Raw genomic sequence first — 20,862 nt, 5'->3', positions numbered from 1 at the left:
TTATGCCGGTTACCATCCGCTCTTCTTTTGTGAATCTTTACTTATTTTAGCTTAGTTTTGCTTAGTGTAATATAGGTCATACACATTATAGCCAAGCTAGCTTCACTTCGTTTATGACAGGCTAGCGTCCCCTAGCTTCAAATATTGTACATTTAGATCAGATATAAAATTTGTTAACTATTGAAGTCATGCGATTAATTACAATGAAAATTTGTAATCGCCTGACGCCCTTATTTTAATAATCTTTTTTTTTTTTAAAAAAAAGAAGATAATTTTAAAAACGAAAAGAAAAGATTATTAAAAAATAAGGTTTTTGAAAAAATATTATTTTAAAAAAGAAAAGAAAAATTATTAGAAATCAGGTTGTCAGGCTATTTTTTATTTTATTTTAATTGTAATTAATCACATTACTTCAATAGTTAACTCACGATTAATCACAAATTTTATATCTGTTCTAAATGTACAATAACAACTTTTTTTTCATGCTCTTGTTAAAAGTGGGAAGAATGTCAAACTAACAGAAATAGTTCAAATGAATTTTTGACATCTAAAGCCGTCAATGGCAGTGAATGAGTTAACTCATTCACTGCCAGCCCAGTTCAAATGGATTTTTTTTTTTGCGTCAGGCGATTACATTTTTTTTTTACCCGTAATAAATCGCATGACTTTAATAGTTAACACACGATTAATCACAAATTTTATATCTGTTCTAAATGTACAATAAAAAAAATCTAGGTTTTCATACTCTTGTTAAAAAAAGTAGAACATTTGTGATTAATCGTGAGTTAACTATTAAAGTTATGCGATTAATTACCAGAAAAAAAAATAAATAATCGCCTGACGAGATGGTTATTAAAAATGTGTTTTTCATACTCTTGTTACCAAAAGTCGATTTTTTTTAAACTAATAGAAAAAGTAAAAAAAAAATAAAATTGACGTCTATAGCCGTCACTGGCATTGAATGAGTTAATGGCACGGAGTAAGAACGCAATCACATTCCAAGATGTCGGCGCAGCGCACCTGGAAGGGGAGGGGCTGCCATCATCATGAGACGTTTTCTGAGCGGGTATGGAGTCGACTTCCTGCTCTTTACGAGAGATTTTGTCATTCTCGTTAGTTGTATTGAATACTCAAAGACAAGCTCATTTTGTGTTGGAATTTTATTTGAAGACAACATCAACGACAAACATTTACAAGAACGGCGGAGAAAGAATTCCAGTTGGGGGGATTTTTTTTTTTTCCTTCCGAGGCTTCCAAACCAGGTTCCGGGTTGTTTATCCTTTTTGGTATTTTGTTTTTGTGTATATGTACGCATAGGTACAAATATTCATATACAGGTTTCTGTGCTTATGTTTATGTACGCTTGCCTGTGGTTTTGTATTCACATTGACGAAAAAAAAGAAAAAGAAGTGAACTGTATCATTTTATTATCGCATCCTGTTTTGCAAGAAAAATATTTTGAAAAAATACGGTTTAAAATGGAGTATTTTTCTAAGTAATATTATGCGCAGTTTGAACATTAACACTACACTTAAATATAAATAATAAAAAATAAATATAAATATAAAGAAAGTTGATTTGATTAAAATGTATTGAACATAAAAGTTAAATAAAATGTATCAAAATACACGTTTAAAGAAGCAGTTCTTAAATATTACATGGGAGCACATCATACTTTAAAGTTAAATATAGTTGAACTGTATGTAAAAAAAAAAAAAAAAAAGCGCTGTACATAAAGAGTAAAAAATGTATTGGTTATAAAAGTAGGTCACAGTAAAATGATGTGCAGTTTGGACATGAACTAATGAAATTTGTAGGCCGTGATACAGTATACACACACACACACACACATATCAACAAAAAGCTATTGTACATAAAAGGTCAACAAAAATTTTTAAATCTTAAAGATTAAATGAAAATGTATTGAACGTCAACGTTGAATACAACTAAATTATGTTTTCAGGGGGGAACGACTGGTTTGTCCTTAACTCATTCACTGCCATCGACGGCTATAGACGTCAAAAATTCATTTGAACTATTTCTATTAGTTTAACATTTTTTTGCACTTTTGTTAACAAGAGTGTGAATTGTGAGTTAACTAGTGACGTCATGCGATTAATTACAATTACAAATTGTAATCGCCTGACGGCCCTAATTTTTAGTAATCTTTTCTTCTTCTTTTTTTTAAATTGCGTCAGGCGATTACATTTTTTAATTATAATTAATCACATGACTTCAATAATGAACTCACAATTAATCAAATATTTATATCTGTTCTAAATGTACAATACATTTTTTTTTTAGGTTTTCATACTCTTATTAACAAAAGTGGAAAACTAATAGAAATAGTTCAAATGAATTTTTGACGTCTATCGCCGTCAATGGCAGTGAATGAGTTGAAGTGGAAGTTAATCTGAAACTTTTCTTGACAATAATATGTTACATGCGACCTCACTAGTCTCAACATGACATTCTGATTAATATTACATTTGTGGAATGAGTTATGCAGCAAAGTCCAGCCGCTTTTTATCCATCTCAGGGGCGGCCATTTTGCAACTGGCTGTCGTCTGAAAATGACATCACAGTTGCCCAGGCAACGACCAATCACAGCTCATCTGTTTTCTGTAGCTGCGCTGTGATTGGTTGTTATCTGAGACCTGAGCACCTGTGATGTCATCTTAAGTGGCAAAATGGCCGAGTCTGCATTTTGCTGCTTAACTCATATTCCACTAACGAAAAAAACTTTACAAAAATATTGTCAACATTTTTTATTTGGGTTGACTTCTCCTTTAATTGCTGTGATGGCCTTTGACCTGCAATGGCTTTGTGCCTCTGTGTACCACATTGAGAATCACTGGTGTAGGTGTACCTAATGAAGTGGCCAGTGAGAATCAATCAATCGATCAACGTTCGTACGTATCACCTCATTTTCCCGGAATCCGAGCGCGGTCAACAGAGGAGGATCTTGATGAAGGCCTTGCGGAACTCCACGTTGAAGGTGGTGTAGATGACGGGGTTGACGGCGCTGTTGAGGTAGCCCAGCCACGTGACGGCGCTGTAGAGGGAGGGCGAGATGCAGCAACTGCCGCAGTGAGCCTTCAGGACGTGCGTCAGGAAAAACGGCAGCCAGCAGATGATGAACACGCCTGAGAAAACAAGAAGAAGAAAAAAATGATCGGCTGGCTGATATGCGGTCTTTTAACCCGTTCACTGCCATTGACGGCTATAGACGTCAAAAATTCATTTGAACTATTTCTATTAGTTTAACATTTTCTTCCACTTTTGTTAACAAGAGTATGAAAATGTACGTTTAGAACAGATATAAAATTTGTGATTAATCGTGAGTTAACTATTGAAGTCATGCGATCAATTACAATTTTTAATCGCCTGACGCCCTCATTTTAATAATCTTTTCTTTTTTTGAAAAAAGATAATTTTAAAAACAAAAAGAAAAGATTATTAAAAATTAGGTCGTCAGGCGATTACATTTTTTAATTGTTATTAATCACATTACTTCAATAGTTAACTCACGATTAATCACAAAGTTGATATCTGTTCTAAATGTACAATAACTTTTTTCTAGGTTTTCATACTCTTGTCAAAAGAGTAAAAATTTTAATCGCCTGACGAGAAATTAAAATTATGGGCTTCAGGCGATTACATTTTTTTTACCCGTAATAAATCGCATGACTTTAATAGTTAACTCACGATTAATCACAAATTTTATATCTGTTCTAAATGTACAATAAAAAAATCTAGGTTTTCATACTCTTGTAAAAAAAAAGTAGAAAATTTGTGATTAATCGTGAGTTAACTATTAAAGTTATGCGATTAATTACGAGTATTTTTTATTATTATTATTATTATTAAAAATGTGTTTTTCATACTCTTGTTAACAAAAGTAGATTTTTTTTTTAACTAATAGAAATAGTTTTTTTTTTTTTTTTTTTACGTCTATAGCCGTCAATGGCAGTGAATGAGTTCAAATCGGCAGATTTTTTTGTGATGGGGTGGTTCACCGAGCACGATGGCGAGCATCTGCGTGGCCTTCCTCTCCTTCTGCTGCGACATCCTGCCGCGGGCCCTCTCCTTGGTGGCGCTGGCTGGCCAGCCGCCGCCGCCGCCATGTTCCCGCCAGCCCTCCCGGCCTCGCATGCCGTCCTCCAGCGTGGGGGGGCGGGGCGTCAAGGCGGAGCGCGTCACCGTGCACGGGAGGGTCGGGGCGGGCCCCACCGAGACGGAAAGCGAGACGGTCGCCCGGCCCGGTTGCGGACGCGACGAGGTCGTGTGGGCGACGGGCGGCTCGGCTGAGCTCTGCTCGGTCTGCGGCAGGAAGCGACTGGGTTCCACCTCTAGGGGGTGCACCATCGCCTCCTTCACCAGCGTCTACGACAACAATCGGACGCTGTAACTCTGCTGACAAAATATTGGAACAACAAAAACGTAAACTCTCAAGTCTTACCACTCGCTTTCGCTGGGGGGCTGCGGTGGAAGGTCTCAAGATCAAAGCGCACAGTTTTACGTCCTCTGGTTGCGTACATTTGTTCTGGAAAACACAAAGGGACAGATTGGGAAGAACCGAACCAAACCGTCGTCATCGGCTTTGTGGAAGGCGTTTTCTCACAGCTTTGTTGAAAATGTTTGGTTGTTTTGTCTTTCTTTTGAATGATTTAGCTAAACATGACGGCTAGCCTGCTAGCTAACATCAGCTTGACAGCGCGCTATCCAATTTGAAGTCAAAAAACGCATATTAGCCATTCAATAGAGCAATAGAAAAGTCCATTACAAAGTTTAACTGTTATCGTTAGCCTTATTTTTATCCTGCTAGCTAACATCAGCGCGCTATCCATTTTGTCAAAAGAGCACATATTAGCTATGAATAGAAGCAGTAAAAAAATCCATTACAAAATCTAATAGTTATATTTTCAATGTATATGCCTATTTTTTAGCCTGCTAGCTAACATCAGCTTGACAGCGCGCTAACCATTTTGAAGTCAAAAGAGTGCATATTAGCCATAAATAGGAGCACATGACAAAGTCTAATGGTTATATTTTCTATGTATATGCCTATTTTTAAATCAATGTACCTACTGAAATGTAAATTACGCCCGCTGTTTCATCTCCATCGGAAGCAATAGAGCCATTTTGAACAAGTTAGCTAACTCCATCTTTGCCATTTTTAAGTTAAAAGGGAAGTCAATCCCCAATTTTCTTTTGACAATAATATGTTATATGCCTCACTGGTCTAAATATGGTATCCTGGTTATGGAATATGAGTTAAGCAGCAAAATCCAGCCGTTTTTAGCCATCTCAGGGGGCGGCCATTTTGCCACTTGTTGTCTACTTAAAATTACATCAATGTTGCTCAGGTCTGAGGTAACAACCAATCACAGCTCAGCTTCAGAAAGGAGGTGAGCTGTGATTGGTCGTTGCCTGAGCCCAGACAACATTGATGTCATCTTCAGTCGACAGCAAGTGGCAAAATGGCCGCCCCCTGAGATGGATGAATAAATAAATATGAATCAGAATGTCATGTTTAGACTAGTGAGGTCACATATAACAAATTGTTGTCAAGAAATGTTTAAGGTTGACTTTACTGAACCTCTATGAAAAAGTCCCGCCCCTTTTTTGTTAGCTAGTTTTCCCACAAACCCACAAGCTAACTAATAAAACGGCCACCAAAACAAACATTCCCTGGTGGAGGTAACATACCTTCCTGTGCCGCTGTTGCTCCTCGGGCCCGTTGTGTCTCCGGGGGGGCCCCGTGCGTCGGCCGCGTCTGCGAAGAACCACGCAGATTTGCGCGTACACCAGCAGGGTGACGATGAAGGGCACGTAGAAGGACGCCACCGACGAGTAGACCACAAAGGCCGGGTCGGCGAAGCTGCACGTGGTGCCTTCGCGGTCCGCTGGAGGGCAGGAAAACGCACTTCAATCACCTCCACCTCCCAAACCTTTGACACAATTTACCACCTAAAAATATTTTATAGTCCAAGTATCAACATCGTGATTTAGATTTTGAATCAAAATAAATCGAAATTTCAATTTATTTTGACTGTAAATTTTAAAGCTTGACCGACGTCCAAAAGCAAAAGAGTTGATGTTTTTTCCCCGTGTTACCGGTGTTGTTGAGTCCAAAGAGCAGCGGGCAGGAGATGGCGAAGGAGAGGAACCATACGGCGGCGATCATCAGCGCCACCCTCCTCCTGGAGCTGTAGCGCGTGTTGTACAACAAAGGCATGGCCACTGCCGTGTACCTGCAACAAGCACGCAGGAATCAGAAGAATTCAATTTTTAAATTTGGACAAATATTTTCATTCCAAAACTTTTTACCAGATTTCAACTCATTCACTGCCGTTGACGGCTATAGACGTTAAGATCCGTTTTAACGGTCAGGGCACAAATTCAGTTTTTTTTAAATTTTTATTTAAAAAAAAAAAATTAATGCCCCCACCACTGGTTTTCGCCTGACCCCGGAAATTATTATTTTCCATACAATGGACCCCACATACTAACAAATTCAGCACCTGTGGATTTACCTATTTGTGGTATTATTTATTTATTTATTTAATTTGTTGAGCAGCCTGCCCCTGTTTTTAGTGGAAAATGCTTATTGGCCCTTCATCCCAGCTTATTCAAGAATTTGGGATGTTTATTTATTTTATTTTTTTAAATGCCACCCACCTCCAAATGCAGTAATAATGGGCGTCAATTTTTCGTGGATTTTTGGGATTCAATGCAGAGCCCAATAAACTATCCGATTATTGCTGTGAATCTCATAGTGAGGGTGCACGTCAGCTCCCTCTAGTGGTACATGGAAAAAAATTATATTGTTAAATATTCAATCATATGCATGATTTTCCAGTAGAATGGTTTTAGCATAATCCGTTTGTAAGTACAGTTCCTTTGTATTTAACTTTTATGTACAAATACATTCACATAAACCTTTTTTGTTTTTAAAGATTTATTTAGGTATGGTTTGTATTTAACTTTTACGTGCAATAAGCGTATTTATGACCTTTTTCTATTTTATTTGACGACAAACATATTTTTAACGCCACACAATTTGAATCATTTACAAATCCTTTATTATTTTTTTTCAACTATTCTGTTTGTCATTTTCCACTGAATTGTACGAGTTTTTAAAACATTCAATACAAAGTTAAGAATGAAAGTCTGTCTCATGTCGGAATATTTTGAAAAAGTATTATGACAGACATAGTCAAATATTTAATGTTGTAGACTTATTTTTTTTCTGTATTTGAAAAAAAACAAACATATTTAATTTAAATTATTTTAAAATTAATATTAATATATTATATATTATTTAAATATTAAATATTAATATTAACATATTTAATTTAACATATTTCCATTATTTATTTTGACTTTATTTTTAAGTTTTAATTTTCACATATGCAATCCGGAGCCCCAATTAAAATGATCGAACATTTGTCCAATGTCTTGACTAGTTTGATTCGGCTTGACTTGAGTTTCAAATCATAACAAATTTGACGTCAATTAAAGACGAGTTCAAATAACTAGTAATAAATACAATCCATTGTGTCAAAGTGACGTTGGCATCTTACCTGTCGATGCTGATGGCGCACAGGTTGAGGATGCTGGCGGTGCACATCATCACGTCGAGAGTCAACAGGATGTCGCAGTGGATGCGGCTGAAGCGCCACTCGCCCACCACCTTCAAACACATCAACACGCAATTATCTCCGCACCTGTCTTTTGCTTTTTAGCGGCCTTTTTGTCATTTTTGTCACAAAATGACAGCAGTGATTTAAAAAAAAAAAAAAGCGAAGTGTAACCTACGTATCTATCTATCTTGTGCAATGTGCCTGCCGGTATCATTATTAATAAGCCCCTTAACATGAATAGCTGATTGTCAGCCAAGACAGGCACAATCAATTATTAACGCTTACATTTCAAAATCATTCACTTTAATGGGAGCGCCAAATGACAACGGCTCCTCACATAAATTGCTTCAGACGGAAAAACATTCATCCTTCAATTTTCTTTTCTCATTCTCTGCAGTTGGCTGTCCTCATTATAGTGAGACAAGTTAACACCCATGGACAATTTAGAGTCTTTCGGGCCCGGGAAGCAATCATTCACCTTTTGGAACGATCCAAATCAAATGATTTTGCTTGGAGTGAATTGTGTAAGCATTGTGTCCCAAGTTCAGCAAATAAATGTGATCGTGTATGCAATTTAAAAATAAAATAGTTCAGCTATGGGGCACAAATGATTCTGCCCCACTTAGTCTGCCTAGCAACAGTTGTTCAGTACAATATCTGCAGTATGTTTATTTTTTTCATTGTGTGTGTTTCTTAAGTCCTCTTGAAAGGAAAGGAAATGGTGTATAAATGTGACGGTAAATAATGAACGCAATTAAAAAAAAAAAAAGGTAGGCTAAGGGGCACAAATGATTCTGCTCCATAGTCTGCCTAGCAACAGCTGCTAATTACATTATCTGCAAGTGTTTTTTCTTTTCTTTCCCCCTTTGGCCTGTGTGTGTGTTATCTGTAGCCCCCTGGAAAGGAAGCAGCATCATGAGCATGATGTTAAATTGGACTATGGGGCACAAATGATTCTGCCCCACTTAGTCTGCCTAGCAACAGTTGTTCAATACAATATCTGCAGTATGTTTATTTATTTTCCTTGTGTGTGTTTCTTAAGTCCTCTTGAAAGGAAAGGAAATGGTGTATAAATGTGACGGTAAATCATGAATGCAATAAAAAAAAAAATAAGCTAGGCTAAGGGGCACAAATGATTCTGCTCCATAGTCTGCCTAGCAACAGTTGTTCAATACAATATCTGCAGTATGTTTATTTTTTTCCGTGTGTGTTTCTTAAGTCCTCTTGAAAGGAAAGGAAATGGTGTATAAATGTGACGGTAAATCATGAACGCAATTAAAAAAAAAAAAAGGTAGGCTAAGGGGCACAAATGATTCTGCTCCATAGTCTGCCTAGCAACAGCTGCTAATTACTATATCTGCAAGTGTTTTTTTTTATCTCCTTTGGCTTGTGTGTGTGTGTTATCTTTAGCCCGCTGGAAAGGAAGCAGCATCATGAGCATGATAGTAAATTGGACTATAGGGCACAAATGATTCTCCCCCACTTAGTCTGCCTAGCAACAGTTGTTCAGTACAATATCTGCAAGTATGTTTATTTTTTCTTTGTCTTTGTGTGTGTGTGTGCTTTTTAAAGTCCTCTTGAAAGGAAAGGAAACGGTGTATAAATGTGGCGGTAAATCATGAACGTAATAAAAAAAATTTAAAAAAAAAAGCTAGGCTATGGGGCACAAATGATTCTGCCCCACATAGTGTCCCTATTACAATATCTGCAAGTTTTTTTCCCCCTTTGGCTTGTGTGTGTGTTTTCTTTAGCCCCTGGAAATAGGCGGCATCATAATCATGATATTAAATTAGACTATGGGGCACAAATGATTCTGCCCCACTTAGTCTGCCTAACAACAGTTGTTCAGTACAATATCTGTAAGAAGGTTTATTTTTTTTTTCTTTGTATTTGTGTTTTTTAAAGTCCTCTGGAAAGGAAAGCAAACGCTGTACAAATGTGACGGTAAATCATGAACGCAAAATTATTATTATTTTTTTTAAAGCTAGGCTATGGGGCACAAATGATTCAGCTCCATATAGTCTGCCTAGCAACAGTTGCTCAGTAGAATATCTCCAAAAGTTTTGGAGTTTTCATGTTTTTTAAAGTGATTTTTTTTAAAGTCCTCTGGAAAGGAAACAGCATTGTGAACGTAATATTAAATTGGGCTGTGGGGCACAAATGATTTTGCCCCTCGTAGTCATCCTAGCAACAGCTCAGTATTGTGTTTAGATTTTTCTTTGGCTTTTTGTGGAGGTTCTTAACATTCCGCACCAAGTTTAGCAAAGTTAATGTGATTGTGTATGAAATTAAAAGTAACTAAGCAAATGTTTGACTTCTTTGGTTTTTGCCTGCCTAGCAACAAGTGACCAGGAAAAGGTAAGTGGAATAGGGGTGGAGTCTTACCTCTAGGTAGACCCCCCAGGGCATGACCAGGGTGGCCAGTAGCAGGTCGGACACGGCCAGGGAAACAATGAGGTAGTTGGTGGTGGTCTGCAGGGCTCTTTCCCGCGACACGGCCACGCACACCAGCACGTTGCCGAATACCACGCAGAAGATGAGCAGCACTAGCAGCACGGCGTAGAAGTTGTACGGCGGCGAGGAGGGCGCGGACGCCGCCGCCGCGCTGCAATTGCCGACCAGGGAGAGCGGGATGTACGAGGGGGTGGCTGAGGCCAGGCCTGAGGAGGAGTTGAAATGGAGGGATGACAGCGATAAGGAGGAGGGAGGTGGTGGGGGAGGAGGGGGAGGGGGAGGAGGAGGAGGAGGAATGTCTGCGGAGCTGTTGTGAGAAGTCATGGCGATGCTCCGGTGAACATGGTCGCTTCTGAAAAGTGGTCACACAAATAAAGCACACTTATTTTCCGCACTCAATTGGAAGACATCCTTGAAAAGGACTTCAGACTCGGACATAACGAGCAAGACTGGCTTGAAAACAGAAAATACCACACGTTGCATTGGTGAAAATATTTAGACAACAAATATTACACTCCAAAAACAATCAACAAAAGACCCAAAAGTGGTTTACGGAACCATTTTGGATAAGACAGCTGCTAATTTTTTTTTAATTGAGGCGTACAAAATTCCCACATTTTTTAAAACACATATTTTTAGAAGCTATTTTGAAATAAAAAAAAATGCTTCATTTTTCTTAACTTCCCAAAAATAGGTCACAATTTTGCTAAAAAAAAAATAGGAAGATGCAGGTCCCAGGGTGACAACAGTTGAGAACCGCTTTAAGAAGCAAATTATACGGTGAACTAATGAAACTGTATGTAATGCTGATGAAATAAGATCAATAGATAAATGAAGCAAAATTGTGAAAAGACAAGTTTGCTGGAGGTCAAAATGTCTTTTGAGGACCAAAACAAAAAACTATTTATCAATAGCCGCCATTTTAGTTGTTTAGTTGCCCCGAACTCGCAAATAAGTCGAGACAAAAATTCGCAAATCTGCCACTTTGTGCCAACTTTCACTTTTAGCTTTGTGATTTCCTGCAGCTGCCTTTGTGCGTTGTAGTTATATTTAAAACAAGTGAGTATTCCGTCAATCAATAGAACAATCAACGGCGAGCAGGATGGAATCAAGCTTGAGAGCATAATGCCTTCGTTGAAGGCGTTGATAGTCTATTGATCGTCTCGCTGCCGATCGATCGCAATCATTTGCCGTTCGTATGTTGTGAGGAAAACAGCGGGAGGTCACATATGATGTTTTTGTGACGCTGACACGGTTGTTGTTTTAGGCCGTGGGGGGAAACATCACTTCAAGATTTGAGGGACTTTGGCTAAAATCGGTTCGAATACATGAACAGATCAAATCTCTTTCAAGTAAATTCATAGCTTATCCTCCTGAATCAAAGTCACGACAGGATCTGATGCTAACACGTCAATTTCCAGCATTTTAGCCCGATGGACTTGATGTGATAATAAATGTAGTGCTTTGATAAAAGAACAATAAAAAGCAGCAAAACTAATTAAAAGCGTCCTCAGGAACACAGCAGCAGCAGCAGCGAGCGTGACTCCTTTATAAGTTGTTTTCATTATCATTTGATGGTATGAACAGCAAAGTCAATTTTCCACCACAAATTTAATTACCTGTGAAATTATTTCAATAAGGAAAAATACAGATGGATAATTCACTTTGGTCATCTACTTCACACAATAGAAAGTACTGCTTGAATATCAACAACTGAATGATAGCATTTTCTCAGCATAATGTTATCTTAGTTACTTAGCAGCGGCTAACTTTAGCGCCTCCATAAGCGAAATGTTAGTTCTGTATGCAGTATGCTAGCATATTAAGATATGCAGATTATTAGCACATTTATGCGCGTCTAGCATTTTCTTAGCATAATGTTAGCATAGTTACTTAGCAGTGGCTAACTTTAGCGCCTCCATAAGCAGAAAGTTAGTTCTGTATGCAGTATGCTAGCATGTTAAGATATGCAGATTGTTAGCATATTTATGCTCGTCTAGCATTTTCTCAGCATAATGTTAGCATAGTTACTTAGCAGCGGCTAACTTTAGCGCCCCCATAAGCGAAATGTTAGTTCTGTATGCAGTATGCCAGCATATTAAGATATGCAGATTATTAGCACATTTATGCGCGTCTAGCATTTTCTTAGCATAATGTTAGCATAGTTACTTAGCAGTGGCTAACTTTAGCGCCTCCATAAGCAGAAAGTTAGTTCTGTATGCAGTATGCTAGCATGTTAAGATATGCAGATTGTTAGCATATTTATGCTCGTCTAGCATTTTCTCAGCATAATGTTAGCATAGTTACTTAGCAGCGGCTAACTTTAGCGCCTCCATAAGCGAAATGTTAATTCAGTATGCAGTATGCTACCATATTAAAATATGCAGATTATTAGCACATTTATGCGCATCTAGCATTTTCTTAGCATAATATTAGCATAGTTACTTAGCAGTGGCTAATATTAGAACCTCCATAAACAGAAAATTTGTTCTGTATGCAGTATGCTAGCATGTTAAGATATGCAGATTGTTAGCATATTTATGCTCACATAGCATTTTCTCAGCATAATGTTAGCATAGTTACTTAGCAGCGGCTAACTTTAGCGCCTCCATAAGCGAAATATTAATTCAGTATGCAGTATGCTACCATATTAAAATATGCAGATTATTAGCACATTTATGCGCATCTAGCATTTTCTTAGCATAATGTTAGCATAGTTACTTAGCAGTGGCTAACTTAAGCGCCTCCATAAGCAGAAAGTTAGTTCTGTATGCAGTATGCTAGCATGTTAAGATATGCAGATTGTTAGCATATTTATGCTCGTCTAGCATTTTCTCAGCATAATGTTAGCATAGTTACTTAGCAGCGGCTAACTTTAGCGCCTCCATAAGCGAAATGTTAGTTCTGTATGCAGTATGCTAGCATGTTAAGATATGCAGATTGTTAGCATATTTATGCTCGTCTAGCATTTTCTCAGCATAATGTTAGCATAGTTACTTAGCAGCGGCTAACTTTAGCGCCTCCATAAGCGAAATGTTAGTTCTGTATGCAGTATGCTAGCATGTTAAGATATGCAGATTGTTAGCATATTTATGCTCGTCTAGCATTTTCTCAGCATAATGTTATGTTAACATAGTTACTTAGCAGCGGCTAACTTTAGCGCCTCCATAAGCGAAACGTTAGTTCTGTATGCAGTATGCTAGCATATTAAGATATGCAGATTATTAGCACATTTATGCGCGTCTAGCATTTTCTTAGCATAATGTTAGCATAGTTACTTAGCAGTGGCTAACTTTAGCGCCTCCATAAGCAGAAAGTTAGTTCTGTATGCAGTATGCTAGCATGTTAAGATATGCAGATTGTTAGCATATTTATGCTTGTCTAGCATTTTCTCAGCATAATGTTAGCATAGTTACTTAGCAGCGGCTAACTTTAGCGCCTCCATAAGCGAAATGTTAATTCAGTATGCAGTTTGCTACCATATTAAAATATGCAGATTATTAGCACATTTATGCGCGTCTAGCATTTTCTTAGCATAATGTTAGCATAGTTACTTAGCAGTGGTTAACTTAAGCGCCTCCATAAGCAGAAAGTTAGTTCTGTATGCAGTATGCTAGCATGTTAAGATATGCAGATTGTTAGCATATTTATGCTCGTCTAGCATTTTCTCAGCATAATGTTAGCATAGTTACTTAGCAGCGGCTAACTTTAGCGCCTCCATAAGCGAAATGTTAGTTCTGTATGCAGTATGCTACCATATTAAAATATGCAGATTATTAGCACATTTATGCGCGTCTAGCATTTTCTTAGCATAATGTTAGCATAGTTACTTAGCAGTGGCTAACATTAGAACCTCCATAAACAGAAAATTTGTTCTGTATGCAGTATGCTAGCATGTTAAGATATGCAGATTGTTAGCATATTTATGCTCACATAGCATTTTCTCAGCATAATGTTAGCATAGTTACTTAGCAGCGGCTAACTTTAGCGCCTCCATAAGCGAAACGTTAATTCAGTATGTAGTATGCTACCATATTAAAATATGCAGATTATTAGCACATTTATGCGCATCTAGCATTTTCTTAGCATAATGTTAGCATAGTAACTTTACTTATTTATGTGCGTCTTGTTTGTGCTCAATTTTTTTTTAAGTTGTTACACTTTGACTTTGTCCCAACCTCCTGGAGGGCATCCCGCCGTTTGGCTGCCTGATTTAATAAGTCGACATATAAGGCGTTTGGCCATCATTTTAGCCCTGCAGTGATCATTTATCATCACATATCTTGATAAAAAAAAAGGACCCAAGACCGTCTCCTCATGCTGCACCTCCAGTTCATCATGCGTTCTTCTGCAGCCACCTCTAAAAAATGCATGCGGTCTGGGAACAAAAATGACAGAAAAATCACATTTCAATCCATCCATTTTCTGTGCTGCTATTAACATGGCGTTAAATAAGCAATGACGAGCGGTTCTACTTTAGTGGACGGCATTCATATCTGTAATAACAAAAGCATTCCTTATTAGCGTTTAGCAATTGCAGTGCAATTTCCTCCCATTTATTAACACTAGGATCACCTGTCAGGATAACAGCATCTATCTTGTGTTATCAATACACGATGAATAAACCAAAAGCAGTAAATCAGCACAGCGGCTCGTTAACATGCTGCACAGTTAGCCAGTGCAGCGTTATTTTCACACACATGCACATTATCTGATGACTAATTAAAATAGTAGCACGTTCTTTTTAGTCATTGGGGAGGCAGCAATATATTATAACTAGCGGGGAAATGGAAAGGAAAGCAAAAATGACCATGCCACAAAAAAAAAAAAAAAAAAAAAAAGCAAAATGGCTGATTTCCCGTGTTTTTCAGGCATTGCTTTTTGACACTTTTTTGTGGGTCTACACTTGATAGATGAAATACTCTACCACATTTCATGTTGCTAAACTGTCTACAGGGGCTGAATTTCACCAAAATATTAACGCAAACACTTGAAATGGATAAAATGACAAAAAACACAGGACAACAAAATGTCAGCTCTTGTGTTATGGCTTTTTGAGACTTTTTTTTGTGGATCTACTTTTGATATCAGACATGGTAACCCATACTGCTAAGCCTACTGTAGAGGGACTGAATCCCCCCCCCCCCCCACTAATTAAAAATAAAAATAATAATACAAGTAATAGAGACAACTTGAGATAACCTTAATGCGGCAGAACAAATAAACAAAACAAAATGGCAGACTATGTTTTTTTTTGGGGGGGGATTACTCTTTGAAACTTTTTTGGGGATCTACTTTGACATGTCAACCCATTTTCATGTTGCTAGGTAGTTGCTACTTTCCCCCAAAAAATATTTACAGACAACTTAAAATAACAATAAAACAAAACAAAAAAACAAAATGGCAGACTTCTTATGTTTTTTTTTTTTTGGTGTCATGGCTTCTTAAGACTTTTTTTGTGGGTCCACTCCTGATAGACCCACCCGCCCAATTTCATGTTGCTGAATGAAACTGTACTGGGGTTGAACTTTCACCCCCCACCCCCACCCAAAAAAAAGGGAACAAGGCAAATATACTAAAATGGCAAAGTAAAAACAAACAAATGTTAGCCTTCTTGTGTCTTTTTGAGACTTTTTTTTGTAATTCTACTCATGACGGCCATGTCTCCCCAATTTCATGTTGCTGAATGAAATTGTACTGGGGTTGAACTTTCACCCCCCCCCCCAAAAAAAAAATAGGAAACAAGGCAAATATACTAAAATGGCAAAGTAAAAACAAACAAATGTTAGCCTTCTTGTGTCTTTTTGAGACTTTTTTTTGTATTTCTACTCATGACAGCCATGTCTCCCCAATTTCATGTTGCTGAATGAAACTGTACTGGGGTTGAACTTTCACCCCCCAAATGTAAATACACTAAAATGGCAAAGTAAAAACAAACAAATGTTAGCCTTCTTGTGTCTTTTTGAGACTTTTTTTTTGTAATTCTATTCATGACGGCCATGTCTCCCCAATTTCATGTTGCTGAATGAAACTGTCCTGGGATTGAACTTTTTTGTGGGTCTGCTCTTGATAGACTTGCCTACCCAATTTCCTGCCGCCATGTGAAACCGTCTAAGGGCCGCGGGAAGCAAGCAAGCAATCATTTCATCTGGTTTCTTGCTTGGACGATCTGATACTTTGTGAATCAAGTTCTTAATCTGTCTGTAATAACATGTCTCTCTCCTTTTATCTCCTAACAATGCCGCCGGTCTGCCAGTGCCGGAGCTACAGCCATTATGAAGGCGCACAGTGGTGGCTGGAGTCATTCAACCTAATCTTACTCCCATTAAAGTAAAAAATGAGGAAACAGTTTTATGTCCCCAGTAAGCCTGTTGATCCCTTGACTGGCAGCAATTAGCGAGGCTTCATGTCGTCACTTGGGCTTGTTACTCGGAGAGAATTAAGAGTCATTTAAATACTGTGAAGGTGAAATGCAATTTTTTTTCTGTCTTTGGAAATCATGTCCTGTCAGTTTTTCAAATGGTTGACGCTAATTTGTAAAGGATAGGCCGATAAGTTTTGGTCTTTGCGTTGAATTATTAATGGCTCAACAGATTAAAATTTAAATTCCGCCACTCCAAAATTCAGCCCCAGAAGCCAGTTTTAAGATATCGACAAGAAATTGAGGGCGTGTCTCTTCTTGGCAGACCCACAAAAAAACTTAAGAAGATATGCCCTGAAAGACACAGGAAAGTTTGCCATTTTCTTCCGCAGTTGCGCCATTTTAGAGTATTTTCAAGATTTCGCCATTTTTGTAAAAATTCACTTACAGAGGTACCAAATTCAGGTCCTGAAAGTAAAAATCCTGCCACAGTTTAGCTTTAGCCTCAGGTGCTAATTCGCTAGCTCGCTAGTTAGCTAGCTCCCATGGTGCTAATTTACCTGCTCGGCAGCTAGCTAGCTATCTCCCGTGGTGCTCATTTACTTGCTAGGGAGCTAGCTAGCTCCCATGGTGCTAATTTACCTGCTCGGCAGCTAGCTAGCTATCTCCCGTGGTGCTCATTTACTTGCTAGCTCGCTAGCTAGCTCCCATGGTGCTAATTTACCTGCTCGGCAGCTAGCTAGCTATCTCCCGTGGTGCTCATTTACTTGCTAGGGAGCTAGCTAGCTCCCATGGTGCTAATTTACCTGCTCGGCAGCTAGCTAGCTATCTCCCGTGGTGCTCATTTACTTGCTAGGGAGCTAGCTAGCACCCATGGTGCTTGTTTGCCTGCTAGGGAGCTAGCTAGCTAGCTAGCACTAGGGGCTAAAGTTAAACTGTGGAAGGGTTTTTACTTTCTGGACCTGGATTTGCCACCTCTGCTTAGAGATGTCTATCATGAGTCGACCCACAAAAAATTCTCAAGAAACGATGCATGAAAAGACACAAATATCCACCGCTTTGGTTTAAAGAGGTTATTTCAGACTCCTAGAGATTTTCCAATTTGAAAGCACGTATACAAGAGCGATAGGAAATGCAGTTTTGGTCATTACATGGCAGAAAATTTTGACGTCAGAAGACAGTAACAGCTCCAAGGTCAGAGCTGTAAAATGGAAGCTTCTGGAGTTGAGATTAATGGTTGGCTAAACATGTTGTGATGCTGGCGGGGGGATTCGCTGGCTTGCTGCTGGTTTGAATGGATCGTAATCAGGAGGTTATCGGTTTGACCTCCTCTTCCGCGCAAACTGTCATGGTATGTCCTTGAAAAAGTCTCGATGAGTCACAAGACTTTATGCAGCTGTAAACACGCACTATGGCCAAATGTCATTTTAATATGCCAGTAAAACTTCAGAGAATTTGACCTAGAGCTTTTATTCTCTTTTTTTTTTAACAGCTTAATTCGCTCAATAAATATGTATTTATTCATTCATACTTTGTCTTGCACTAATCCAGTTGAGGGTCACAAGTGAGCTGGAGTTTATCTCAGATGACTTTGGGAGAAAGTAAACACACAAGTCACCCTCTCCGTCCATTTTTAAAACACATTTTTCTCCTTTGGCTTTTCGACTCGGCATTATTCGTGTTTTATTGTATTTACTGTCTTTGTGTTTACACGTCTGACTTCGGTCTTTATGTAGGCCCACAGCACTTTTTATACAGCTATGGTTGTTTTTAAAACGCTCTATAAATAAAGTTGCGTTGGACCACTGATTTATTTATGGATTTATTTTCAATGATGTATTTTCAAAGTGGCCTACTTTTTTTTTTTTAAGTCTGCTTTTCCATATTTTAATTAAAAAACATAACTTGAACTTCCCATATTTTAACAAAAATATGTTACAAATTATAAGTTAATATTTTAAGTGGCTAGTAATATCTAGGCATTCTTTTAAATAATAATAAATTCTGAATACATTTAAAAAGATGGCATGGCCAATAGGTATTAAGCTAATGAGAAAGTTTTAAATTCCTGTTTTATAAAAATAGGACGTTCCATATTTTCTCTATTTTTGTTTTACATTACAGAATTATACATATAAGAATAAATATAAATAAAAAAAGGCTTTTTCTACTTGCATTTTTTAAAGTCCAATGTTAATTTTATTGCTTTGAAATAAAACTTCCTGTCTTCCAACATTTTGTTTGTTTTCACAGAAAGCCTGCCAATTTAAATACGAATGAAATTTGAATAATAGGATTAGGGTTTTGTTGTAGACTATTATTTCAGGCTAATTCGGAAAAGTTTAATACTTCCACTGTGCTAAATTAAATGTGTCATATTTCACGTATTATTAATGTAGTCCAAATTATAAACTATGAAAGTTTGAATTCTATACTTTAAAACAATGTCCGCATTTGATTAATTTCCATTGCAGCCGATACTGTCGTCTCAGTAACAATACAGCAGAGGTTATGTCGCGGGATTAATAATAATAATAATCAATAAATTCATAACACGTTGGACAGCTGACCTACCGGTTGAGAGGCGTCAGGTCCGTTCTCTTCTCACCAAGCCGTCAGGCGTCCAGAAGCTTCGAGTCCGCTGACGCTCGCGGTCGCTCCCGCGCTCAGAAGGTCCGGCGCAGCTCGCTCCTCCCCCGGGGGCTTTTCCCGCCTGCTGTGGTCGCGCTCGAGCTGGGGGTCTGCGAGGCGTGGAGGGGAGCGGGGAGGGTGGCTGGACCGACCTGCGTGCGTGCGTGCGTGCATGCGCGGGTTGTAGGTTGTGGACAAGAGCGCAGGCGAGCTGACGCGTAATTGGCTGAGGCAACCGAAGGACTTTGACTGACAGGTCAATCGGCCAATCAAGCACAAGTTGAAGAAAACATCTCCCTACTTGACCTATTGATTTTTTTTTTGCGGGGGTCTGTGAGGCGTTGTCCGCTAACTTCACGGATTGACAGCTGGCGTGCAGCAGTTGGTATACATGGGAGACCAACAAGGGTTAAAGTACATAGCCCTGAGGCACTCCGGGGCTGATGGTCCTCCTGTCTGAGATACTTCTTCTCACCAGTCGCGCATTTCTTCCAGTCAATTAGGAAGTCTGTGATCCAGCTGCAGAGCAAGTCGGGAACGTTTAACATTATGTTCATGCCTTGATATTAATGTTAAGTTTGAAGTAAAGTAGTTGTGATTACAAAAAAAGAAAAGAAAAAAAAAAGTTTCTCAATAACACTTGTGTGGGTGTGGGCGTAGGATTGTAGGTTTCTGTCGGGTTATATATAATTCACATGGGGCCCAAAAAAAGTTTCATCCCTAATGAGAATCCAAACTTCATGTTTCTCGCTGGCCAAGCCTTTGCTCTACCTCGAAGCTTCTTCCTAATCCGTGCAAACAAGTGTAGCAGATCCGCATAAGCCCCCGGAGAGTTCATTTGGAAGCGGCAGCGAAGACAACTGTAAACAAAGAAAATGAAAATAGCCACACAAAAACAGACCAAACACACACACACACAGAACCCATAATTAGTGGGGAGAAAAAAATGTGTGTTTACCACTAAATAAAAAAAATCTTCACACATAAATTGACCACAAAAAAAAAACTGACAAAATTTCACTCCAAACTGGACAAAAATCCCATGAAAATTGAGATAAAACCCTTGGAAAAAGCCAACAAAAAAAGGTCAAAATTTCTAAAAAAAACAAAACAAAAATGATTGTTAGTCACAGCAAAGTGACAATAATTGCCACTGAAATGGGCATTTAGACAAAAATGGAAAATAATAAAAAAAAAAACAAAGAGAAAATAATACCCACCAAAAATTGACAAAAATTCACACAAATTCAAAAAAACAAAGAGAAAATAATACCCACCAAAAATGGACAAAAATATAATCCAAAATAAATTTAAAAAAATGAAAAAAAAACCTATACAAGTCACAAATCTCTAAAATGGGCACAAAATAAAAATCCCCCTTAAAGTTGATGAATTCCCCCCCAAAAATTGAACCAAATTCTTACATAAATGGAAAAACAATCTCACAAAAACAACACACACACACACACACACAACAAAAATCCTACACAAATCTGCCCCAAACTCTTAAAAAAAACATCCCACACAAATTGACACAATACCCCAAGAAAGGGCCCAAAAATCCCAATAAAAGCCAACAATTGCAACAAAAAAAGTTGCGAATTGGGCAAAAATCAGCACTAAAATGCACACAAAACACAAAAATGGACAAGAATTCATGCAAAAATTATATATATATATATAAAAAGAATGGCCAAAGAATATTCCACAAGTGACAAACTCTAAAATGAACAAATTCCCACAAAAATATCACCCCAAACGGACAAA

General features: G+C 38.1%; 1 protein-coding gene across 1 annotated transcript; it reads right to left on the bottom strand.

Annotated features, from left to right (window-relative positions):
• Positions 1 to 1,159: 1,159 nt before the first annotated feature.
• drd2l (dopamine receptor D2 like) lies at positions 1,160 to 20,842 on the bottom strand. Its single transcript, XM_077576110.1, has 9 exons — positions 19,039 to 20,842; positions 14,430 to 14,481; positions 10,035 to 10,455; positions 7,590 to 7,699; positions 6,121 to 6,257; positions 5,713 to 5,909; positions 4,463 to 4,546; positions 4,020 to 4,386; positions 1,160 to 3,146 (listed from the first exon to the last, which is right to left on the bottom strand). The coding sequence occupies exons 2-9, from the start codon at positions 14,474 to 14,476 to the stop codon at positions 2,950 to 2,952; spliced, it is 1,560 nt and encodes a 519-aa protein (XP_077432236.1). The 5' UTR covers positions 14,477 to 14,481; positions 19,039 to 20,842; the 3' UTR covers positions 1,160 to 2,949.
• Positions 20,843 to 20,862: the final 20 nt, after the last annotated feature.

The sequence above is a fragment of the Vanacampus margaritifer genome, chromosome 9 (genome assembly GCF_051991255.1).
Source record: "Vanacampus margaritifer isolate UIUO_Vmar chromosome 9, RoL_Vmar_1.0, whole genome shotgun sequence".
NCBI classification, from domain to species: Eukaryota; Metazoa; Chordata; class Actinopteri; order Syngnathiformes; family Syngnathidae; genus Vanacampus; species Vanacampus margaritifer.
The sequence above is the reverse complement of the archived record's forward strand: the minus strand, read 5'-3'. Positions and strand labels throughout refer to the sequence as shown.